Source organism: Myripristis murdjan, chromosome 12 (genome assembly GCF_902150065.1).
Source record: "Myripristis murdjan chromosome 12, fMyrMur1.1, whole genome shotgun sequence".
NCBI lineage: Eukaryota > Metazoa > Chordata > Actinopteri > Holocentriformes > Holocentridae > Myripristis > Myripristis murdjan.
Genome location: NC_043991.1, coordinates 29,762,241 through 29,789,232, shown reverse-complemented (window position 1 = coordinate 29,789,232; position 26,992 = coordinate 29,762,241). Strand labels below are relative to the sequence as shown.

At 40.2% G+C, this 26,992-nt stretch overlaps 2 protein-coding genes across 3 annotated transcripts in view; one reads left to right on the top strand and one right to left on the bottom strand.

The window, feature by feature from the left end:
• Window positions 1-1,785: 1,785 nt before the first annotated feature.
• On the bottom strand, window positions 1,786-13,715 carry fastkd5 (FAST kinase domains 5). Its single transcript, XM_030064822.1, has 3 exons — window positions 13,582-13,715; window positions 6,440-6,661; window positions 1,786-5,186 (listed from the first exon to the last, which is right to left on the bottom strand). Exon 3 carries the CDS (start codon window positions 5,172-5,174, stop codon window positions 2,751-2,753), a length of 2,424 nt encoding a protein of 807 aa, XP_029920682.1. The 5' UTR covers window positions 5,175-5,186; window positions 6,440-6,661; window positions 13,582-13,715; the 3' UTR covers window positions 1,786-2,750.
• A 2,857-nt stretch (window positions 13,716-16,572) lies between these two features.
• Window positions 16,573-26,992, top strand: part of tln1 (talin 1) — a 116,567-nt gene continuing 106,147 nt past the window's right edge. For both annotated transcript variants that reach the window (XM_030064654.1, XM_030064653.1), the window contains exon 1: window positions 16,573-16,727. The gene's annotated coding sequence lies outside the window, so the exon portion shown is untranslated. The remainder of the gene's footprint in view (window positions 16,728-26,992) is intronic.

Here is a 26,992-nt window from a genome sequence, read left to right as displayed (position 1 = left end):
ACTATTCCTTATTGTGCTAATCATTAGGAAAACTAATGTGGAGGACTTTATCACAGTGAAGGAGTACTGGCGTGAAGAGAGTTCATTTTCATATTGTGGAATGAATGGAAACTAATAAATGGATTAAAGGGAGGAAAATGATATGGGAACTCTAAAACATGACTGCTTGCTTTGGGAAAAGTATTTTGTAGATATGCTAAACTTGCAAAACCACTGGTATGGTCCTCTTTGATAAGACCAATAATGGGCACGAAAAACAATTTAACAAAAACAAAACAGAACAAACAAAACAAAAAACAAAAAAACAACAACAACAAAAGCAAAACTCAGCATTTCTTTGCATTAACAAGTGAGTTTAACTATGTATGTATTTCACTAAAGGTATTCACCTTGGAGTATTCCCTTCATGAACAAATGAAAACTTTGAATTGTGCTGATCAAAACCAACCTGTGGCATTGCCTGTCACACATACTTTTTTATCTTGTACTCCAACTCTACTGCTATTCTGTAATTGTGATTTTATAAGTACTGCAATTTAATATTATTAAAATTTACTTACTAGTTTTTAAGATTTATCAAATATAGAAACGGACCAGCAAAACAAAAACTTTGTGGTGATTCTGACATAATATGGGCTGGCATGCTGGACAGACTGAGTGCTTGACTTTGCAGTGGCCCAGTTTGCATACAGCAGTGCTCATTCCTTTCAAGGATTCATTTAATGAGCCTTTTCACTTCAAGTGTAGAGATGCAGCATGAACTAGTGGTTTTTCTTTCAGCCTTTAATTCCTTGAATAACAGGACATAGCCGGGAACCCCCAAGGAAATGCTTGGTTGAATAGGTCACATGACCATATACTGAATAAAATGAAAATATGGCAAAATGTGGTCAAAATATCAATTCATGGACGGCATGACAATAATAAAAGTGTTGAAAATATTACTAATAAAAATTTGTAACAATTTTCTCCTCATTCGGATGATGATCACTAAGTGTACTGTGTACTGAATTATTTTTTATTGTAAATTCACTCAATGAAAATACCTTTTTTTCTTCAAAGAAAAATGACTGCACTCTGTGGTGGTGGTGACTTTTGTATGGTGGTTTATATACTTTTTGTATACAAACCAGTAAATAGTTAGACTGTACTTTCACCTGCAATATCTCTTGCAGCTCCTACACAACTGCATGCTTTGAGAAGGGACGAGGTAAAGTAAGGTAAGAGTTTGCCATGATAAATATGGAAACTGTCTTTTCTAACCACTGCTGGAGTGGTAAATCATAACTGCAAAACCAGCGTGATTCAAATTTAATAAACATTTTCAGGTTTCAAATGATGAATGCCCCCAGATATAAGTGAACCTTTTTATTATTATTTTCATTGGTTCACAGATGTGAGAGTACTTTATGTGGTCTGCTTTAAGGAATTGATTTCACAATATGCAAATGAACAAAAGGCGTGTCAGTAAGCAAAATATTAACCCCAATAATGACCTGGTATTCATATTTATGAATAAGACAAAACAATACAGTGATGGCTTTCTTTAGATAGATCCCTGTAGATGTTCAGCAGAGTGTCAGCTGATAGAAGTTAAATATCAACAAAAATTTGGTAGAATATAATTACATTTATATTTCAACGACATATTGACATATCTGACATTGTGATATATAGATAGAGAGAGAGAGAGAGACATGTATGTATGTGTGTGTGTTTGCTGAATTTTAACAAACATGTAGGCCTAGTTGACATTGCTGTGTTATTTTTAGGGATGCACTAGACTTTTTTTTTTTTTTTTTTTTTTTTTTTTTTAGTTATTTCTGCTTTACTTGATAGTTACAGTAGAGAGAATGACAGCAAGACTTGGCATATTGGATACTGGCAAGCCCATATCTGATATGCCAATATCAGATGACCTGATTCCACTCTTTTGGCCGACTGCTGATGCCAATTGATGCATGCATTTTTTCCATATAATTTGCTGCCTGTCATCCTCTCTCTCCCTTGCCTTTCCTGCCTCTCTTTATTGTAACTGTCATATAAAGCAGAAACAAACAAATCTTTTAAAAAGTCTCTCCTGTAGTGGAATTAACATATTATTACGCTCACATTCTGTGGGAAAAATAAGAACTACTTCAACTTAAGATATGTAGAACATGCCATATTTGTTTAATAAGGCATGCACAATTTTGGATTTTTTGCTGATATCTAAGATGCAAATATTCATTTTAAAGCTTTTATCAGCCGATACCAATGTTATCATACATTCTAAGTTACTATGAAACCCAACAGAGTTCTTGGCAAGATCTGCCCACAGGGTTAAGATTAGGATTATGGGTGGGTGAGGGCTTATGTTAAGCCTGTTTTGGCTAATAGGCAACGAATCAGCAATTCTTAAGACCAATCACCAAAGCTGGTGGGTGAATCTTGCCCAGAACGCTGGTGGGATCCATAATAATGCATTATAGTCACGTTGTTGAAGCGTAATTTATGGCATGTTGATATTCAACTTACATATGAAATGACAGGATTCTGTTGAATGTCTGTAGAGGACTAGCCAAAGAAAGTGTTACCATACTTTTTTGTAGGCACTCAAGATTCTCAGTGCTTGTGATGTTAACAAAATGTCTGTATGCATCTACTTTGCACACCAAAGACTGTCCAAAATCACAAGTGCCATGACAATTTGCAGTGCAGTGAAGACAGCAAGACTGAAGAGATGTCTTTTCGGGTCATAAGGTCAGAGGTCACTCCAGACTGCTGGAGAGCTTGCAGTGCAGGTAAGCTAGTTTCTCAGTACGGCTTTTCCTCAGTAAAGGAAACCACTCCCAGTGGCTGAGCTCCACCACTCTGTAGCCTGCCAACCTCAGCTGCCTCCTCTTCATGGCATGAAGGCCCAGCAGTTGTTCTGAATGGTAGCAATGATGGTTTCTGTTGGACACCTGGATGGCAAGTTTGACCGTGGTTTTGTGCAAATCTTGCGGGGCGCTTCTGGTGACTTTGATGCCACTGGTGAGTTCCGACCCTATGTCAAATGCCCCTCCTCCTTCATCAGAATCAACTCTGTGAAGAGGTGGTGGCTCAAAGTCACGAGATGGGGTTGAACGGTCTGTGGTATTTTTAGTATTTACTAGCTGTGCTAACAGGTCCTCGGTAAGAGTTACCCCTACATTCATTTTCTCCCATCCCTGATGAGATGGACCTAAGTCAAAGTTCTTCACTGGACAGGATGTGGCTTGAGGGGATGTATTCACAGGTACAGGTTGTCCGGTGGAGTCCAGATGAACTTCGAGGTCAATGGAGCGGGTGTGAGGGAGAATCATTCGCTTCCTTACAAACTGGTCTCCTCCAAGCAGATCTTTGAGTGCACATTCTGCCTGCACTACCTCTGGTTTCTGACACACATCTGATTGAGCATATTTCCAAAGCATCTCTGCCACTTCTTCTCTTAGTTCAGAGACCAGCCGTGGACCGGTCCAATGAGGCAGCTCCAAAGCTACAGTTTCATCTAAAGTAAACAAATCTTTCTTCAGCTCCAGCTGTGGGGATTTTAGTGCTACCCTGATAAATTCAGGGCTCAGTGCTAATGTAATGAGATCCTCAGGGAACTGAGAAACAAAAACCAAGCCTAGTAGGCCAGTAAGAAGATGCTCTGGGTATCTCTGGAACGCACTTTTCTTCTGCCTCAGAGAGTCTATGAGGCTGGGATAGAAACCTGGGATCTGACTTGGGAGGACCCCCAACGTGCCAAAGGCCCACAGTAATTTGCATGAATCTTTACTCCTGCAGTGTGACACTAGGGAGGGCAATCTCTCAGCCACAGGCATAAGGATGCAGTCATTGCGGTAATGTAGAGCTGAGCAAGCCAGTGCAACATGCATTAACCCCTGGACACCCATCTTGTGGGCCCGATGTGGCACTTCCTGTGCCATAGCCTCCAGCCATGCCCTGTGATCCAGGTGACTGAAACGCAGCAGTTTCAGCACATTCACCATGGCAAAGTCACTCATCTTTTCCACCACAGAGTGGGCCTTATCTGTAATCTGGTTCACTGCACCCTCAGAAATTGAAGTCTGGGATTTAAAGAGTGCCAAGCACACTGTGCCAACCTCCTCAGGCTCTAGTTTGTGCACATGGTGCATCAGTAACTGCTCGACAGGTCGGACCAAGTCTGCTGGGCATTGTCTACCCTCCCCCATGATATACAACAGTTGGACTAGCTCAGAGATGCTCATGAGTCCTATGCACGAACTCACAGATCCATAAAGGTGTTCTAAGAACTGGGGGACCTGCCTCCCGATGCAGCGCCACAAGTCAGCAACTAAAAGCAGCTGGGGGAAAGTCATCTGGCTGGCCCTGCGGCTCAGCTCAGCCTCATATAGTCCGAGAATGCTGTGGGAAGAGGGCAGGTCAAGCCACACAAACGACCGTAGCACATCAAGCAGCTGACACTGAGTGAAGTGGTGCAGGTTTTCCACTGAGTATCGCAGCAGCATAACAAAACGTGTGTCGCTCCTCACTAATGGTGTGTTCTCTGGATGCAGGCGGCTGAGCTCTTTAAGAAAATGAACCACATCAGATGGCTGCATGTTGCCTTTCAGAATGGTCACTTTGTGGAGCAGTAGCAAGGCCTGGTCCCATTGGATCGGGGGTGGCCGCTGGGTGAGGTCAAGAGTCACGGAGGCATACTCTGGTCTGCACTTTTGGAAGGCACGTGTATCGACTTTGACATCAGGCGGTACGGGTTCTCTGTGGCTCTGTGGCAGTGATGCTGTCTCAGGCTCCGAGACATTATTTAAAGCTATTTCAAGCAGCGTGTTTTTGGAGTTGGAAAGGCGCCGTGACGAACTCACAGTGTAGCAGTTGCTTTGTTGCCGGAATGACGGAGCAAGAATGGAGAGACACTGCTCATCCTCATCATTATCAGTATGGCCTTGAGAGGCTACAGAGTCCCATTTGGAGTTATGATAGGAAGGAGGGTTGTAGTGCAGCGTGTAGTCCCCCTGAAGAGTTGCTTCCTGGCGTTGTCTCACCTCTCTCTTTCCATCCTGCTCACTGGCCTCTGGTTTGTCACAATACTCACGCAGACATTGTGCCTGGGCAAAATCCTTGGTCAAGCCTGGGAGATAGCGTAGCCAGGCCAGCCGTCGAGAGAGCATGCAGGCCGCCATCCGCTCATTTGACTGAAAGGAGAAAGGCATGGTTTTAAAAGACAGGCATCATTCAACAGTGTCATCTGTACATGCCTGGAGATATTACACAGTAGGGATGGACAATAAAGCAATAATAATTATCGCAATTTTCCCCTCAATATCAAAATAAAAAATGTTCAATAAAATGGGAGCAAGTCCACCAAGTCTGCCACGGCTAACATAAATGTTAGCTGACAGTCTCAGAGTATCTAGTGTGCTTGGGTGGATGTTGCCTCAACTGAAAACTGGTGAGCACTCCACCAAAAGAAAATAATTTTCTAGAATTTTTCAAAAACATATTCAATGACTTCCTGTAATACATCAGCTGCTGCTCGCAAAAGGGCTTAGCTCTTAGAAAGATTCAAAATGGACAAAGTGGCCCAATAGCTTAAGTTACACATCAACATGTTGTTTACGTGTAGTAAAAGTGTTAACAACATACTAAAAACAACTTGTAACATGCAAACAATGTGTTGTTTACATGCAAACATCATTATGAGTTTTTGAGCTGTTTGGGCTTCCATACAATGGAGAATGCAAAACATGACAGCTGGGTATGAATGGGCACTGAAACACGGCATCAGCAGCTAAAAATGTGTAATGTGAACTGAACAAAACATCTGAATACTTGTTGGAATTTTATAATTTTCCATGATTTGGCAAATATTCCCACAACATTTTATATGTTTTATAATTTTCCAGGTGTTTTCCATGTTTGGAAAACTAGCCTATGAATTTCCAAGTATTTTCTGCATGGGCTGCATGGGAAGCCTGCTTGGCCAAGAAAGGGGATAGGGCCAGAGGTCAATTTTCCAGTTCAACCGCTTACAGGATAAAAAAACAATAAAACCTTAATTCTCTAACCTGTAGCTAAAAATTAATTTCCATGATCCAAGGAGTGAAATCATAACTAAATAATACACTTGGTGATTAAAACATATGAAATCAAAGTGTTAATAGCAGTTTTTCATATAAAGCTGTTAGTGAATACAGTCACTAGATGGCAATGTGGCATCTGAGATTTTCATTCATTCATTCATTCATTTTCCAAACTGCTCATCTTCATAAGGGTCGCGGGAGGTGCTGGAGCCTGTCCCAGCACTCACTGGGAACAAAGCAGGGGAAATACCCTGGACAGGTCAACCTGAGGTTTTGGATCTTTAAAAATAATCGGGACAGCCCCTCCTCTGTTTTGGGAAGTCCAACACACACACTAACACACACACACACACACACTTACTTACTTCAAACTTGAATGTCTGGATGAACTGAGTCAGTTCAGGATGACATTATAGCCATTCCTTTTGTTGTTCAGGCCAGAGATACATGCATGGTCATGGTCATATAAACTCCTCCTCGTCTCTTATTTTAACTTTTCATTGCTTTCCTTTCTTCCTTGCAGCATTTTTTTTCAAGATTTAATTTCTTTCTCCGCCTGGATAGGGTGTTGGATTGGGGGAAGGGTTCTGGGGAAAGGAAAGAAAAAGAAAAGAAAATGAGGTAATGAGTTGAACACTCATGAATGACCCAACACAACATTGTAGGGACGTTTGCGTTTGAGATCCCATGTTTGGCTGGCAGCTTCAATAAAGTGGTAATCTGTGGCGTGTGGCTTCCCTTAGCCAAACTGTTCAGCAATATGCACCAATCAACTTGATGGCAACAGCAGAGCATTAGAACTTATTGCAGCCTGCATGTGGTCTGAAATATGTATTTGCTTTATTTCCTATGGCTACTGTTTGACATATTATGGATAGCTTCTTTAAACATTTCTATCTTTATGCAGACACTTGGCTTGTCTCTCTGATAAATGAAACACTGTGTCTTACTGACTCTGTACACCTGCCGCTGCATGCTGCCAAATCATAACAGAAATTACATATGCACATATCACCATAACAGGTTAGACTAATTGCATTTAATGGAGATGTAGTGTTTGGGGGTGGAATCACTAGTGATCTCACAAAGTTCATCACTTTACTGTAATGCAACTTTTAAAACCAGGAAAAGACAACACATGCTATATCACAGTATCCAAAATCCCAGGGATGTCTACCCTCACGCGATATTGATATAATGTCAATATATTGTTAAGGCCTACTTATTAGTATTCATTTATTTATCCAGTATGTGCACTGATTTTGCTAAATGGAAAAGGATCAAAATATATTATTACTGCTATTATGAGTACTGTTTCTGTTATCCTCCACCCTTCTTTATTTAGAGCAGGGGTGTCCAATGATGTGCCATGGAGGGCCAAGAGGCTGCAGGTTTTCATTCCAACCCAGACCTCCACCAGGTGACTTCACTGATCACCTCACCTTGTATCAGAAAGAAGGAACTCATCAGTGAAGTCACCTGGTGGAGGTCTGGGTTGGAATGAAAACCTGCAGCCTCTTGGCCTCCATGGCCAGGGGCGTCGTAGTGGGGGGAAAAGTGGGACTGATTACCCAGGGCCACAATGTGGGAGGGGGCCCTCGAAAGGCCTGAAATAAAAAGGTTTGCCTATTGGCTGGCTATACAAGGGCCCAATAAGATTTCTTTTCATGGGGCCCAAAATCCCTGGCGGCGCCACTGGACACAACAAACCTGTTGTTACGTCTTTTGTCTGGCCGTCGTGGCTCTCTACTCATCACTGTAGGTCATGGACCAAAGTATTGGCACCCCTGGATTTTTTCCAGAAAATACCCCATTTCTGCTTTTGTCTATTCTCAGTTATGGTCCCTACTGACAGAATTATGTTTCTCCAGTTGTTTAAGGGCCATGTTTACGGGCAGCTGGGTGTGTGTGTGTGTGTGTGTGTGTGTGTGTGTGTGTTAATACTTGGGGATTCCTGTGAACCTGTGTGGGCGTTGATTACATCCAGCTTAGTCATTATATTAGAGGTGACAAGTCCCAAAGGCCAAAGCCCATATAGAATACATTAAAAGATATGTATTATATTTCATGATTATATGAGTATAGCTGTAGCCGTACTTAAATGTCGACACCTTCCTAAAATAATTGCCTCGGTCATTTTTTCAGGTTTTTCAGGGAGACACAAAAAACTTCACCAAAAATTAACTGTACGATATTCATTGATAATTTCACTCAAAAAGGTTATAAAAAAGATGACTACTGACATAATAAAAACAATGTCAGTTAATTATGTAACATAACAGAAATAAATGACTTTTCTGAACATGCCTTTGTTGACTTAGGCATTTGTAATATGTTATAAGCCAGTGTTGTACTAAACCTCATCACTTACCAACTGGGGATGATTGACTGATTGATTGATTTGATTTCAGCATGGTCCTTGAGCCCTGGATCATTGAAATAACTTCACTTGCAGAGAAAATTTTCTTTCTTCTTGATACCGCTGCCATCTTGAAACTCTTAAAATAGCCTAAAATAGCCTAAATAACGTAAAATTGCATAAAGTCACATTTTCTTTTGACTTAGGCAAAATAAAACTGCCTAAGTCACAGTTTTGACATGATTCAGGGGTAGAATGGCATGATCCGTTCAACTGAGGATGCTGGCGATTTTACCAGAGGTGACCAGCATCAAGAGGAGATGATTTAGGCAAAAAACTCATTTTTGACAAAAAAATGACTTAGGCAATTATTTTAGGAAGGTGTCGATGTGCATTGTGTGGACTTGGGCAGGACCCACTGGTGGGAGGGTGGGAATGAAACTCAGGACAAAATTTGAGTCATCTGTGTTGTTTTAGGGCCCATGTAGCAACCATGTAGCAATGGTAATCATTTTGAAATATATTCCATAGCCATGTGCCCTTTGTGCTTTCAGGGTAATAAAGGACCAAAAACAACAATCGTAGGGAGACACATATAAACACATTTAAAGATAGCAATGAGACACAGCTATTTAGTAATAGTATAGTAATATTTTGGGAACAATATAGTAACTTACTAATGACAAAATGGCTATATTGATGCAATTAAAAATGGTAACATGGTGACATTAATGTCATAATAACCTGATAATAATGAGGAAATATCGGCTGGTGTTTCATAAATATTATAAGCTACTGTCAGTGCAATACCTTCAAAATCAGGTGAAAATTCATGAAAGTCAAAATGATCATGTTATAATGTTGAAATTCCTCCTCCTTTATGTTCCAAACACACCTTTTGGTTTCAAGGTAATACTGTATAAACTCTTGTGGGAGTATCTGTATAATAACACTAACACTAGTGGTGGCCATGGTAACTGCTACCCACAGTTCAAGACATCAATATGTGTATTCATATTTATAGATAAGTATTGCGTTCATTTTCTTCTCCCCCTTGTTTCCAAGCAAAATTAAAAGAAAGAGGAAAAGAAAAGTTTTTTTTTCGACGCCTGGAGGTCCAGCTGTGTGGGAGATCGGCTGATGTTTTCGTTGCCTAATCACAGGTGCTTTTACTTCACATTGTGTTTCACTGAACAGAGGAAAAAGAAAAACAGTAGGATGTATGGATTTCAATGTCAATTTCACATTTATTTTAATGTCAGTCATCATAGGAGTATATTGTAATTAATAAATGAATAGTTAAATAATTATGACTTTTTGCGAGACCCCCCAAACTATAGATTTTATAGGTTTGAGGTGAGTTTTAGGGTAGCGAGTGGCTGAGCTGCCCCTGGCTCCTGTGTAATTCAAACACCGTTTCAGAAAGTTACTTCTTACTGTTTTAAGGTGAGCAGCTGGATGGTGCTGATGCAAAAGACTCTGAATAGCTTTTTTGCATCTCCACCTCGTGGAAGTCATTTGTATTCCTTTTCCTATCTCTGAGGGCAGATAGCAAGGCTCAGCGATGAAAAAACTATTGTATGATATAGAGTTACTGGGTGGCACTTTACACACAAAGGAATGAGTGATTGGTTTTGTACAGTATGACCTCAAGGAGGGGGGAGAGGAAAGGATAAAAAGGGGTGAGCGTTTTCTGTTTCAGGGCATCTCTTGAAGAGGCACAAATTCAGCGGCATCAAACGATTTCTCCTGGGATTCTTTTCAATCCACCAGAGAGCTGGACTGACCGGTAAAGTAAAACTTTCCTCTCCTTCACAGATGATCATCTGTTATATGTCTATTTCTGTAATCCTCAACTTGGGCAAAGTTGAATACAACTGACTTTCCTGCATTCAAAGTAATTATGTCGAGAACGTTTATCTTCCATCTGAAGGGTAACCACATGAACATGTTTCTGTTTTGTGAAGCCAGCAAGTAACAGAAGATTTCATTTACCGGCTCTACACTAACAATGAAACGTTTGCAGTCAGAGATTAATTCATTAAGATTAATTAATGACTAAATATTGTTATTTGTGATGTTATTCTGTTGAATTCACTGTTCTGTTGCAAATAAATTGTCATTGACTAATTTTTTACCTTGTGCGGCACCTCCCCCGGTCACAAATGTGTGTGTGCATGTGTCTGTGTCTGTGTGAACAGATGGCGAGTGTTGCTGTATTCTGGTTGATTGTTGTGCTGAGCCTCGCCCTGCCAGGAGGTGCAATACCAGGAGGAAAAAACCCTTCTGCTTCCGCCAGCAAGTCTGTTGCTGGTCCCAGTCAGCCTGTTGCTGGTCCCAGTGGTGCGGGCGCTAGCGGTCATGACACTGCTAGTGGCTCTACCCAACAATTTTCAGTCGAAGAACTGCACAAAGTAATGGCGGCTATCAGGAACATGTGAGTAATTTATAAGCAGCCAAATATCTGAGGGAAAAAAATGAAATTGCATTGAAACTGAAATTATTGAAGCTCAAAAAATAATATGTCAACAATGGGCATTTGTCATCTCAAAGTGTTTATGTAGAGTATTTTGAGGATGATTGGCACTAACATACCATACCAACAGCAGATAGGCTAGGAGCTGAATCCCAACATTCATCCCTTGCACTAACAGAAACTCTCTTTAGCTGCCCTTGTCTTTTTGTTTTGTTTTGTGCCAAGAGTCCTTGCTGATACAAATAGATAAATAGATGAATAAAATACAAGGGACACTGTTGACAGAAGTAGCAGTTTTTTCATCATAACTGATTGCCATCACAGTTGACATTGAATTCGGCTGACGTCCCATGCTGCTTCCTCTGAATTCCATGTAAAAAAGACGGTGTGAAATTGCACCTGGTGTATGGCCTTACGCTATACGCCATCTCATCTCACTCTCTCTTCTCTCTGTCTTTCAGATACAAAATTACAGGACAGTACAGCATGGCCATAATCGTCCCATCTAAAAACGGAAAGCCAGACCTTGACACAGTCAAAAATAAGGACCCTCCAGAAGACATTGACAACGCATTCAATAAAGGACAGGTTTATAGTGGTCATTACATTGTGGCAGCCAAACCTGTTCTCCAAAAAAATAACCCTAATCCACATCTGGACAACAAGGACCATGCTGAATATCGGGTGTTAAGCAAGATAAACTCTGAACAAGATCACAAAATTAAAACACGGAGCTTCGCAAGAATGCTGATTATCAACTGATTCTTTACACTTATTTGTTTCCATGTCGTTCTCGTTGTGCTGACGACAGCCCTAGGAACAATAGGAACATTCTTCAATACCTTCACCTCATCACAGCCTGGAGAAGACATGCACTTGTGTTCACTAAGCCTTATGATAACAAAGAGGATACAAAGATCGCCATTATGAATATTGCAACGAAATTTCGCTTGGGCAACATATTTCGTTGTGTTGATCAAGAATGTGTGAGCTGTGAAGAACAGATAGATGAGGGAAAAACACGGTACAAAACAGTCAGAAAGGAAGTGATAGATGAAGCGGGTGACACATGGACTAGTGTGGACAAAGAAAAAATTCCGGCTAAACCTAAAATTCAAGTCCATGACAAATGTGTTCAGGGTACACTGGGTTAGCTGATCAGTAATTTCTATTTTATAAGTGAAAATCTACTTGCTAGACTACCAAACAAAAAAACAAATAAACAAGCAAATAAATAAATAAATAAATAACCTCTCCATCTGCTCTTAGAGTCATAAAGTATTGCTTCTGTTGCTTGGAATCAATGTACAGATATGCGAACAATATTGTGCTCCTCTTTATTATCTGGTTTCTCCTAGCTGCTCTTTTTATTATTAACCACTGAATAATCTTTTTAGCACCACTTTTCTTCTTGCTACTAGTTAAAATATTTCATGTAATCACTGAATTATTCTCATTTTAGCAATATTGATCTTTTGACTATTTTACATGCAATTCATATCATTATTGGATCATTATTTTAGCAGTTGTGTTCTCTTTACTATTACCACTGGCTCTGTTACTACTGTTACTATTCTAATCCTTGACTTTCTAAACTGTTTTCATTGAAGATTATCCTTCAGTATGAACCTTTGTCCAGCATTCAGAGCTCATCAGCCTGCCATGTGACCTCTGATATGCAAAGTGGATCTTTGATAAAGTTGTTTTAACTGTGCCTGCTTTCACTGTAACTGGAAAACTTTACTGTGCCTCCAAAAAGAAGATAGGCAGAGTGGTTTTGAATAACAAATGTAGGCTGAATTTGGCACTCCACACAGAGAGGTAAGTGTATGCAATGAATGAAGATCATGAACCAAGCAAATGTTAACCAACAAATGCCAAACATTAAATAAAATGCTCGAACAACACTTTCTTCTTATTTATTCCCTGGTAAGTTTCTACCATACATGATCATGTAAGACACAACCAGGGGCGTCGTAGTGGGGGGAAAAGTGGGACTGATTACCCAGGGCCACAATGTGGGAGAGGGCCCTCGAAAGGCCTGAAATAAAAAGGTTTGCCTATTGGCTGGCTATACAAGGGCCCAATAAGATTTCTTTTCATGGGGCCCAAAATCGCTGGCGGCGCCACTGTCCATGGCACATCATTGGACACCCCTGATTTAGGGGGTCACCCCTTCGTGCACTGGGCAGACTTTGGCTGGAACAAAGGCATGCAGGCCCCTGGCCAGCCACAGCACAACCAGACACCCCTTCAAGTTCATTTACACCAAGTTCTGTGGCCTCTGGATAGCTCACCTAAACTGTCTAAACTGTCTAGCCAGCAGCTGGGTGAGCAGCCATGCTGTTTGTTTCCCCAGCAGAACACAAGCCTGTAGGGAGAGGGGACTCATGCAGTGCTGCATCCTGGCCGTATGTGGTTTAATCAAGCCTGCTTTAATCACATTCCTCCAACTGCATTCAACTTTTAGGAATAATGATGCAAAGAGCACCAAGATTTGATGTTCAATAGAGTGACAGCAGGCCAATATCAAACGGTCTTCACTCCGGTGTGTATGGCGACGAGGTGTCCTGCACAGTCTTTTGCTAAATCGCTGTTAGGATGAATATAAACTTTCCGGTCCATAAACCAGCCGTCAGCCTCACCTCCACTTCAGCAAGAGTCACACTCACCTATTTATCCACCGCCAGTGCAGCCCATCGGTTTCAAAGTCAAGACAGCCCAACTTGCCAGCGGTGTTGTTCCGACAGGCCTGACAATTTCCGGGGAAGCAACGTGTGACCTACGGAAGCCGGGTGGGTACACACTTCGTCCCGGTTAAACGCGATGCACATGCAGGTCCCGAGCGTGCGGACCACAGCCTAGTTGAGAGGATTTGACAGAGCTCCGCCTCAGCTTCGGCGCTGTGGACGGTCCCTCTGGGACAGGAGCGTATCAAGTTCCATGAAGAGCGCTCAGAGCAGAGTCAGCTGGAGCGCAGATACTCATCAAACACGAACAAAAGCCTTTTTTAGAAGCATATCCGGCAGTAGCTACTCTGTGCCAGTGTTGGGTGTACTTAGATGACACTTCCCAGCAACGTGGTAATGCAAGGGAATCTTAAGTTTTAAGTTTCAGTAATCATATTACAGGTAACGCTCTAATAAAAAGTCATTATTTACTTGAGTGTCTGACAAAAATATTACAACGATAAATACAGACATAGACCGTGAGTATATATAAAATGGGTTTTAGAGAGAAGCAAAAAAGTTAAGTAATTAGTAATCTGATTACCTTTTGGAGAGAGTAATTAGTAAAGCAATATGTTTGCAATATGTAGAAAATAATAATTCTGACACGATGCTCCAAGGAGAATTAAATCAAGGGAAGCTGGACTTGCAGTTGTGACAGCCTGGTGGGGTGTCCCAGCTCTCTCACCTGTGTGGGGACGTTGTCCAGGTGCTCCTCCCCGAGCATGAGGACACTGCAGTCAAGGTGTGAGCCACAGTCAGTAGAGTCACAAGACGCTGACCGTGGATGGCTGCCCTCCAGCTGCCCTCGATTCAGCTCTCCTGGGATAACCAGGCTGACTGAGTATCTTCACACACATCTAATCTGATTATATTCTTTGAGTAACTTATGCAAAACTACTCTTTGGTGGGCATGAAGAACAAATAAAATAAAATAAATATAATATCTTATTTATTATGTATGTGTATGTATCTATCTCTGAAATCACTCACAGTGGACAAATACAAAAAAATAGATACCTTTGCATGGAAGATTACTTGTTTCTGATGACATATCCCAAGGGTAATACGCAGTGAGTATAAAGTATCCAAAACATGTTTTATTGGTATGCCAGCTTGACACCTAGCTAGATAACTGGTATGGCTATGTTATATATTATATTGATATGGATATACTGATATATTGATGGTCATTTTGCTCTTACTTAAGAGATATTTTGGGTTATTTATTTGGTTTTATACATTTAAAGAAAATTTTATGCATTTTATGCATAAATGCAAGACCTTGACAACCAGAAGCTTTTTGCATTAAAGGGGAGGTGGATTACTTACAAGAATCATCTACCTCATGCAACAGGGCTATGAGCCTCGAGCTGTGAAGACACTATCTAGGTGCTCCACACTGAGCAGCCACCCAAAGTTTCTGTTACTTTTTTTTATGATGATTTACATGTATCTCAGCCCTGACGCTGTCTGTTCATCTTTGTTACTGTTTTGTTTTTCTTTCTGTTGAGTTACTGTGTACTTCCCCAACACAGACACCAGAAATTATTAATGAAGTAACAAACAAACAAACAAACAAACAAATGAAGAAGATGAAGAATATGATGAAGCAGAAATAAAAGTATAAGTAGTAATAGTTGTAGTAGAAGTAGAAGAAGTAGTGGTAGTAGTATTAGTAGCAATAGAAGAAGAAGAAGCAGAAGTAGTGGTTGAGGAAGAAGAAGAAGTAGTGGTGGTACTGGTAGTAGTGGTACTAGTAGTAGTTAGTAGTAGTAGTAGTAGAAGAAGAAGAAAAATAAGAAGAAATAGTGATAGTAGTAGTAGCAGTAGTAAAAGAAGAAAGATTTTTTTTTTTTTTACCCAAACCTTTGTTAAATCATGAACAAAGCTTCACAAACAATAATGGCATAATGTATTCACAAAACACATCTTTTTCAGAGTAGCAGTAGAAGAAGAAGAAGTTGTGGTAGTAGTGGTAGCTTGTGTAGCAATGGTAGAAGAAGAAGAAAAAAGATTAAAAAAAACAAAACAAAACTTTTCTTAAACCATATGAACAAATCTTTACCAACAATAATGGCAAGGTACATTAACAAAACATGTCTCTTTCTGACAGCAGACAAGTAACCTATCACAGACAGGTATAAACTGAAAAGGAGAAGTAAAATAAAATAAAATAAAATAAAATAAAATAAAATAAAATAAAATAAAATTATGAATATAGATATCCAGGGGGTTCTCAGTAAGTTTAAATTCCTCAGTTACATAGTTTTACAGCATTCTTCCTCCTCAGCATTCTTCCTCCTCATAAATTTCAGTGATGAGAAGAAGTGACATAGTTCCCAGGGTAATATATAGAAAAAATGTGGTTGTATTTTCAAGTATTTATTTTCATGTAGAAAAAAATCCCAAGAATAATAACTGTGTGTGTGTGTGTGTGTGTGTGTGTGTGTGTGTGTGTGTGTGTGTGTGTGTGTGTGTGTGTGTGTGTGTGTGTGTGTGTGTGAATTTTCAAAATGACCTCCTTTGAAACTAAAGAAACTGAAGAAAGATGCTTGAGGCGTCACCCGACCGAAGCCGTGGTGGCACTTTTATACCACACGGTGGCAGTATTGCTACATGTAAGATATCGCGATGGGCTCGACCTTTTTACACAAGTGACAAACCATTTAGCCAAAGAAAAGTAGTACGGGAACTAAAATCACGAAATAATAGATTAAGCGACTGTGATATATAGCATTTTGAAGGGCGCTCTGTCCAACACAGAGGAAAGGTCTGTGTTTGTGGACGCTTCTGTCAGAGCTGTGTCCGCCCGTTAGGTGTGGTCAGCTCCGAGTGACCGCTGGACAGCGAACTGATGCCATACAAGCGACGTTGACTCACCAGCGGAGCGGCACCGCCCCACGGCGCCGGAGGGTGGAGTTTAAACACCGCCTCTGAAGACGGACAGGGAGGGAGCTGAGGGGAAAAAACTATCTGGTGTTCTGGCTTGTGTAAAACTGGTTTGTTGCACATAGAAAGAAACATATTCGACATTTTGGATATAGGAGTTGGATTCGCTGTCGACGGGAGTGGACCCACGCGCTCAGGTCAGACAAAATGTTTCAACTTTTAAAAAGTTTCCACCGTTCACGAAGTTCCTGACGTCACAGGAGACTCGACATGGGGAACTAGAAAACAAACTAAATCTAAATCAGAATACAAATGTACAAGCCATGTAAACTACCGGCCCTGTATTCATATATATACAGCAATAGAGACGAGTGCATAAAATATTGCGCTGCCTTTTCACACCAACGCCACACAGGAAACTAACTGTTAGCTTAACTGGTTGTAACACAGGCCTAGCTAATGTCTGCAAAGTTTCTTACCTAGAAACATCTGTAGTGAGTTAAATTATCCATCAGTTCTGGGTGTTTAGATATGGTAAGGGCTTTGCGCATTTACTAAACGTATGTCCCTGTGTTAACTTTATGTAATCTACTTTAAAAGTTAGTTTGACCCCACTACTACCCTTTGTCTCTATGTACAACTTTTTCAAGAAGAGTGTGTAGTTTGTGGATGGGCTGTGTGAACGTCAGGTCATCCCCGCTCAAACGTTGCCTCCACAGACCATATTTTTACTGAAACCCCTTACACATCCAAAGCCTTTGCTGTGGACTCGTTTTTGCCCCCAATAGTTTGACTTTATAACCCTCGTTGCACAGACTAAACCACCTGGGTGACAGTGAGTGTGTTTTCTCATCATATCAGTGTGAGTGATGTGTGTGGCATGCAACCACCTAATAAGGAAGAAGGTTTGCTCTTGTTTTGCAGGTAAACATTTATTTGAAGTTACCTGAAAAACATGAATGCCGCACACCTTCAAGCACACCTTCAACATTAGACATGTGTATATATATGGTCAACGCACCCCCAGGCATCTAGAGAAAACCTTAATGTGTGCGGCTTGCTCCCATCTTCTGCTGTGCTATGCAAAAAGTATAGCCTCAGGGTATGAATTCTAGCACCACTGGGAGTGGCTATGAGACACAGTGAAGGCAGTTCCTTGGTGACATGCATATTTTCAGGGAGTAACTGTCCCTTGCAATACTAACTTAGGTTTCTGTGTGAATACATGGCAAACACCACACAGCCTTTGCTGTGTAAGGATTTTGTGAGGCCAAGTCAGCATTTTTAATGTAGTCCTGTGGTGCATGTCACATGTTAGGATGGCACACATTTACTGAGCTAAAACAAATCCTGCTACTCCTCTCTTTAGATCCTCTTCATATTTAGCTCCAACATGTATTATCATTCTAGGGTCACAGGAGTATATGTTCCATTTATTTTCCGGGGATAATGGAGTTTTGTTTGTTTGTTTGTTTGTTTTTCAAATTAATATATTGTGATTTTATTGCTAAATAAACAGGCTTTATTTTTAGGTTATTATTAGGTTAGCTATGCAACCATTTTGGTTGCAGTCTGGTAGCTCTGCCTTGGCTAATGTTTGTTGAAAACCACTGTCAGGTCAGCTCTAGCTACAGTCGGCTACATTACTTTATTTTTTTATGTTCACAGTGGTTACATGTACATGAGTGCAAAAAAAAAAAGGCCTACACCTCTGCTCAAGCCTGTAGGAAGGTGCCACATTCAGTGCGAATGCTGTTACCTTTTTGATGAGAGGGAAACTGCTGTAGCACATGCATGCATGTGTGCACATGCAATCTCTATCTCGCTTTCTTGCTCTGTCTCTCTCTCTCAGCACTTATGTTCAAGTACCATTTTGCCGAGTCACACCCTTGTCTATAAACATTTGTATAAAACAAATAAAAAAACATTTACAATATTTTAAAGATGTAAACATACCTTTGTGCAAAATAAGAATAAAATGAAAGTAAAAATAAATAAAATTTAAAGTTTGAAAAATATGAATATAGAAATATTATAAAAATAATATATAGGGCCTATATATATATTTTTAAATTTAATTAAAAATCTTTACTTGAGCCTATATAATTGGCTGTGTAAAAATTTAATTTAATGTGTTTGAATGCATATCCTAGTAATTTAGATGAAGCTGTAGTTTCATGGCCCATAAAGGATCTTTATGGGCCAAAGTAGCAAGAAATGAAGGTAATTTAACAGTGCATGAAAACTTTGTGGATTAGGCTTCTGCACTTGACATTTTGCAGAATCAAATGGATTGTCTCTTGAGTTTGCCGATGTGTGGAGCCTGTCTTAATGACTTAAGAATGAACAAGTCCACCTAGCAAGACTTGCACTGAAAGAAAGATCCCCAAAGTCAAGTCTAAATTCAAGTAACATGAATTTTAGGCAGCTGAAGCGGACATTAAACAATATCTTCAACTAACTGTAGTACTGGTTGCTGGTGCATTATGCACAACTTATGAATGAGACCGTTTTAAAGCTGAAGGAAGAATGCAAGAATAGCAGTACCTGTAACTCAACATAGGCACTGCCTGTGTATCTCCCCTTGTGAGGTGCTCAGACATAAGTGAGAAACATAGGCCTTGACATTCAGAGCACTGAGCAAAAATCAAAACTTATGTTTCCCAGGTATTCCTGTTGGGTGTTGCACCCAGCCCTGAACCTAACCCTAATCACTAATGACTGCCAGCTAGCCACCCATCCAGCCTCCACCCTAGTCCTTACGCCAACGCAAGGCCAGACACCCTGCCCTGACCCTAACTGTAAGCCCCAAAGGACCAGCAGCCAGCCAGCCACCTTCCAGCTGCCCTGGACCTCCAGGTGTTTATGAGTGAAGCGGGTTTGGGGAGAGCCCATTCACTGGACCTTTTCAGGGGCCCAGCCATTTCTGTGGGCAGGCCTGACTATAGGCTACATTATCGGGCTGTCCTCTAATCAAAACATCATTTCTGTGAGGACAAAAGCACGAAACTATGCTTTATGACCTGCCTAAAACTCCGTTTTTGTATTAGTTTAGTGCATTACATCTTTAGTCTTTTTATTGATGTTGTGGTTTTACACCTATCAGAATGTATAATATTCAGGGAGCTTTTCTCTGAGGACTTAGTGCAGACTTAAATATGTTCACCCAGTCAAACATTTCCACATCTTTGTTTATTACATTAAATTCCTAGAATTCTTAAGTGTTGAAATGCATTTGCTGCTATTCCCTCCCAGCTCTACCCTCTCTCAAAGGGTAGAGTTGCATAAGTCTCTCCATTGTGGTTTTATGTCCATTCATTAGTCTATGAGAATATCCCCAAGTGTATTTCTTTGTTTTTGTCCTCAGACAAAATAACACATAACCAACATATGCTGATCACAAAGAACAGAAATATGCCTGGTATTATAGAACAACCCACTTTCTTCCTATCTGCTCAGTGTTTGTGTTCACTTCAATCAACATGACAGAAACACACCTAATTCGCATTTCATATTTTGTTATTTTCAAAGTTTTGCTGAGCTGTCAACAGATACGTATACTGATGGATACCTAAGTGTCTGTTTTACTGTAGTTTCATTGTACCATCTTGAGAATTTTCATTGATTGCACTGGAACGGAAAACTCAGTTTCCCTCATCTCAGGGTTAACTTACTCCGAGTTTTCACATAACCCACTTTCTGGAATACCCCCCTGGTCTTCCAGTGACTTCAACTGCTGAAGAGTGTAAGAGTCTTTAACAATCTTAAAGTCATACTCCCCAACCTACTGGTATAAACAAATGTGCCCTCAGGTGCCTTAAAATGCTAGCAAATCCATAAAGAGAGATGGGAAAAAAGCACCATCAAGGTTTGGAATAAACAAGATTTTACCATCTATACCCAAGGTGAAGGCTAAAAGCAGGCTGCACACCAACCTTTTGTGGCTATAATTTACAGTAGCAATAATTCATAGCCTACTGTGACTAATAGTCAAAAGTTAGGGCCTATGACTTTAAATTATATCTGTTCGAATCCCTACCAAGAATAATTCAGTTTCTAGATATACCTCCATAAACCTTCCCATTTAACCAAATGACAATCATTACAAAAAATAGTGAATTGGTTCCAAATGACCAGCATTCACTCTTCAGTGATTCCTCTAAGAATGTTATGTGCACCAATTTATATCTTTAAGACCAACCTTTTGTAATTTTTAGGTTACTAATTTTGTAACACATTTATTTCTGTTGGCAAATACATGTTTTTATGGTGTGAGGCTGAGGCATAGTTTTCAGTTCATGTAACTGCTTCTCAAGGAAATTTGTCTTGAATTCACCTCACAGCTCCACAAAGTCTTAGCTGGTATGATGACTTAGAAAAATGTGTGAGCCAAAACAAAACATCCAGATGGCTTGCACCACATACTCCTTGTCCTCAGTAACAGGATTGCCATGAAAGGGCCTTGCTCTGTGGTGTTGTGGTTGGTTGTGGGGGCAAAAAGCTGGGTGCCAGTTGGGAATCCAACAGTGAGGCCACTGCTGTGGGATGTAATTAAAAGTCCCTTCGTTTATCTATTTAGCTCTTACCAGGAGATCAAGCTCTAAAAGACCACCTTCCCTGGTTATTGTAGTGTTCCTTAATTATTAATATATTTATTATTAGTATGTGTTAAGTACTATGTGCTGAAACCATATTGCTTTCGTGAGGCATCTTTTGGGCTGATAACATGATCTTAGAAATCGTATGACCTGCAATACTCTAACTTGGTAGATAGGTTTAAATTATCAGCTGCTATATTTTGGCAATGGAAATCACACTCATCAATGAAGTGGTGGCACTGTGACAGATAACTTTATGTTTGTGTGGACCCAGTTGACTTTGAATAAAGCCATTTTCCCACATATTACTTGGATCAAGCCAAATTAAGTTTGAATAATATAGTAAATTTCTGCCACTTCCTGCCATTTTCCAAAGCGTAGCATGTGCTGACATAGATTGCTGAAAGCATTTTTTCCTTCCTCCTAGGTACGTATTTTTTCATTCATTTTGTTATGAATGAAAATCCACTTAAAGACTCTTACATAACATATAACATATCACATTAAACATCCTGCCCTGATTTAATTTGGTCCAGGTAATTTCCTACTCAGTTGCTTGAGTAACTTTTTAAAAGATTGAAGCAGCCAAATTCTCACACAGTCCTTTTCATGACATCCATGTTTGTTTCTTATGTCCACTAGGTTTGATTTTCTGACAGACTGGATGTAAATGCAATGCTATGTGACAGTTGACTTGGGCTTCACTAGTATGTGAGTGACAGCCAGACCACAGGCTAAGATAAGGTCAATGCCTTAAGGCCCTTAAGCTGTTTGCTTACATAGTAAGTTCACACAGAGCAACTCCTCCAGGACCAGTTTGAAGTTATACATATGGAGGAAACAAAGGCATTGTTATGCTATCGAGGAGATTTAAAAATGGCTACCATGAAAGGAGTGTGTGCTTTACATGATTGACTGTCAGAGCTAAAAAGTTTCGCAAAACAGTTCTGCCCTGCAAGGCTTTGAAGCCAATTGGACATAGTGGCTGAACTGTATAATTACAACTTCTGGGTCCATCATGCGATGCACAGGGGCCCAAAAAGACAATTTCCCATAGACTTACATTGTGAAACAAATGTCTGGAAATCAGTGGCTAATTTTTTACCACAACATAAACAGAATTTAATGTAGTAACAGCATCAGTTGTAGGCTATTGTAACACATAGGTCAACATAGCCTCACATACATCTCTGGTCACAAATCATTTTGATTTTGCTTATTTTCTGACCCTGATAATAATATGTCTCTGGATATCATAATCACAGAAACTCGTGACAATGCAACGTTGCGTTACAAATTTTTGTCTGCACATTTTACTATGCAAGATTTGCTTTGTGTGACAGTTCCCTGTGTAGACTATGTATCAGATTTTATCTTACTTATAATGTGGATAGATGGAGGAAAAAAATAAACAAGTAAATGAGTCTGAACTTGTGTGAAGTTTGCTCTTGGTAATGCTAGACTTGTGTTAAGTGCTGTTGTGTTTTGGTTATAGCCTGGACGACCTATGTTGATAGGCAGCTGACATAACCATTGCTCAGAAGAACCCATATCATCACAATAGCATTTTCCCCACCATCACATCAAGAGTTAGTAAGATAAAATAAAATAAAAACATACATTAAAACAGTACTGCTGAGTACAGACTTTCGCCAAAGTAACAGCAAGGAAAGGTCCTCCAACAGAGCCAACGGTGCTACAGTATCATAAAGTACAGACATTAAGTCTTGTCTTGGGTGATCAGACACCTTGTACTTGAAGGCAGAACATGCTCCTGTTCACCAGTTGGCCTTCGGGGAGGTGGAGGCCAAAGATGGGTGGAATTGACCAAGCTGTTTACCGCAAGGCATTATGGTTATTTGAGTGTTTATGATTCTGCCACCTTAAAGCCCAGAAATACAACCAAAATCGAACCAATTAATATGATTGTTTCCCCCACTTTTAAAAAATATGTAAAACCCTGAAAATTAAATGTTGTGAGATTGCAAAGCCAAAGTGTTAACATGGCACGGCTGTGCCTATTTGTAGTGTTCATAATGTCTAGACCTAGTTGATCACATAAGCTTCTAAGTCAGTAGTGATATTAATACAACAATTTCATGTTAATTCCCAATATTATTTTTTGCTATTTCACTATCAGCCTGCCTCCAAAATATTTGTGCAGTGTAAGCATGGAGGTACATACATTCATACTGCACATCTTTTCTATTTTTTATTATTATTATTATTTTTTTTTACTACTGTTATGTAATGATTATTATGGGCTGTCTTGTGGTTTTTCATTGGTAATATTGGGCTGTTGTCTGATAGCTTTAGATTTGACACTGCTGTTACTAATTGTTCTTTGCTTACAACCCCCTAGAAACCCTCACAAACACCTAGTACACTCAAGGGTGCACTCTATGGTGTTCCACCTAGGAACACTCTAGCAGCCACCTTGTTGTCACTTTGAAAATGAATTAGCATCTCGGCAGAAGTGGACAACATTGTAGGGTTTATTGTGGGCAGTGCAATATGTTCAAAATGTATATACTCAACATTTCTGTTAATATTTTCCCAAAGCTAGCAGTCGTGTTTTAGATATTGTTATCATTTTTCTACTTGTTGTCAGGCCACTTGTTTCCATACATTCCAAATGAACTTTCAGAGACTTCAGACTTTCTTCACACCAGTATTCCATCACCGTAATAAAATTGTCCACATTAGTTTTCGTAAAAGCAGACGTGCATACCGGATTGCCCCCGGTATGCACGTCATCATGTTGAAATACCACAACAGGCATGGTCCGACCTCATCATAAATCAGTGTAGTTCAAATACATTCATCATGTCTTCCTTTTAACTAAAAGACGTTTTTGTTTCTTTTAGTCAGATATATGTTAAGGGATTTTTATTTACCTTGACAGTTTCGGTGGTAACTTCCTCCTTCAGAAAGCGTCCAACTGACAGCCGGAGCGGCATGTCAGCTGGCTGCTACATTCAACCGGGTGGCCGCACACACTGTGCGGTGCCGCGGCCGGCCTACCTGATGCTGGCTGGTGCCGCGGCCGGCCCACCTGATGCCACCGCGCCCACCCGGTCAGGTCTGCCGCATCTGACAGGTGTGTGGTGCACACAGACTGCCATAAATACCTTTCATCATAAATCAACTTTTGTTTACACGGTTGCAGCAGCACAATGGACAGTGACACAGACAACATGGTTGATTATTGATTGCGCAACGTGGCCATTTGCCGGTAATCGCGCTGCGCGCATTAAACAGTTTTGCAGAGGCAGGAGAAAAGCTGCATTATTGTCATATCCACAATCGCGTGCTGCGTGTGTGACCATGCATGTGCTCATGCATGTGCCCATACTGTGCTGGAGCACACCCTCTCCAACCGTGCCAGAGCGGGCGAAGTGTACTGTATTCATGCATGGGACAGAGCGATCACACTGGTCCAATAATCTGGATTTTAGGGGCAAACGTGCTTGGGTGCGGTACAAACTTCACCAAATCTAGCCTTTTCTAGTGTGACTTCAAAGATTATAATTGGTTTTGCGGGTATGGGGAATTAAAAGATGCACTTATACAGTAATGTTGTACAGAGCAGAAGTAGCTACTATTGGAGTTATGTCAGACTCAGCACATTATGTGTCACAGACTGCTCTCACTCTAGCTGAGGAGAACTGCTTTTCATTGCAATGTGCAAGCAGAGGCGGCTCGGCTGTAGTGTTTCCCACCGGCCATATTTGGTCAAGACAACATGCGGTGTTATTCCTCTGGCATTGAAAGACCTCATAACACCTCCAGCAATGACAGCACCAGTTACTGAACTTTATGACCCATGTTGAGCAGAAATAGTATGAAATAAGTTTATTTTTGTTGGTAAAATGGAATCAACATGCATTTTACAAAAAGTCTGTTTTTTTTTTTTTTTTTTTTTTTTTTTGAGTTTCTCAGTACTCATTTGTGTGTTGTAGAACTGTTTGTGTAACGGATTATTATTCTTCAGTCAGCAGTTATATGTAAAAGGACATATTGCAAGTCTATTCGGTGGATCACCATTAAATTTTGTCACAGCATTCATGTTGCCCAGAGGATCAAGTCTGTCCATTTTGGTGAACCTATGACGTTCCCTCTAGCAGTACTGGCAGGCCAAATTGTCAGTATTGTACAGAAATATCTCAAAATCTGTTCGGTGAATTGCCTTAAAATTTGGTGACAGCATTCATGTTGGCAAGAGGGTCAAATCTTTCAGTTTTGGTAAACCCATGGCCTTCCCTCTTGTGCCAATAGCAACTAAAATTTTTAATCTTGCGTGGAGCGTATCAGCATATATCCAGTTTTAGACCCATATTGCTGTGTTTGCTACTCCATATCAGTGTAATAGATCCTCCAATTTTGACCAGTGTTTCACCGGGAGTGTACTGAATCAATGAAGATGATCTGGACCAGCCAACATAATTTTGAGTGGTGAGCCAAAGCTGAGAAAATGTTTTGAAGGATGCACAGCACAGCACTCTTTCCCACCTCTCTTGCCCACTTAGTTTTGGTATCATTAAGCAGCGCCTTCACCTACCAGGTGTGTGAACGAATCTAAAGCACTGAGGAGAGCTATTGCGAGACAGCAGTTTTTGTATGTCCCTCAAAACAAAGTAAATGATAAAAATGACTTGGAGGGAAGCCTAATGTGCAAAAACCTTTTATTGCAGGTGTATGCATGTTTTGTGTATGTTTTTTTTGGTTTTTTGTTTTTTGTGAAAACCCTTAACTGGGTTATAAAAACATCTTTTGTACATGGCTTACTCCCAATCATTTTTCATAGTTTTCTTGTTAATTATGGCCATATTTGGTTATCGTCTTTACACAAGCGAAGTGTCGCTCCCAAGACACTGGAAGTAGCAGATGACCCAAAACTAAAGCGACACACTCAGCAATGTGATATCAGGATCAATCACAGATGGGGGAGGTATCAGAAGTAGAAACTATAAAAGAACGCCTGTGGGGGCTTGCAGAAAGAATACTGAAAGAACCGGAATCACAGCTGCTTGTGCTTTGCAAGATGTAATTTTGCCCTTAAGGTTTTATTTCTCAGTACACAGGGGCCTTACCAAACCATTTTGTCTGACATCTTAGAATACTTTGTTGTAGATTTGTAAGGCTGATGTTCTGCTGTGTCTTACATGCTGTTTCTGAGATGGGGCAATAATGTCAGTGTATGATAATTGGGATCACAAACACATTTACAGCAGATAAGTGATTCGTACTTATCAGCATACAGACATGGGTAATGGGCATTTCAGGCAGAAATGCTGTTTGGTAATCATAGGGAAGTATATGACAATTTGTCTATGTTGGAAAAATGGGAAAAAATAAAACTGGAGCTCCAAAATACAACTGCTTGCTTTAGGAAAAGATTAGCAGTAATGTGAAGTGTAGACATTTTGTAGGTATGATGCTAAACATACAGAATCACTGGTATGGTCCTTTTTAATGCTGTGAACACCAAAACAAGACAAGTCATGGTTCATAAGTTGAGGGTTGGGGTGATGTGATTACACAAGTCGCATGTTTTCTCATTCACACAACTTTCCATCAAGGAAAAAAATAAGGTGTAAGTCAAAAATCTGCATTAAGCATGAGATTGTCTGCTACTACTCTTTGTTATTTACTTAGGATATGAATGTCAGCTAAATGACTAAAATCTAAATGTTGACAAATTGCATATGAGAATAATCAGATTTCAAATGGAAACATTTATGTAAACTGTGCTTAATATGCTATAGAAATGCCTCATTTCAGTTTAGTGACTATGTGTCATACCATGCTTTTCTGTGGCACAAACCATTTTTCATGTAAAGGCTGTATGATTATGGAATGGT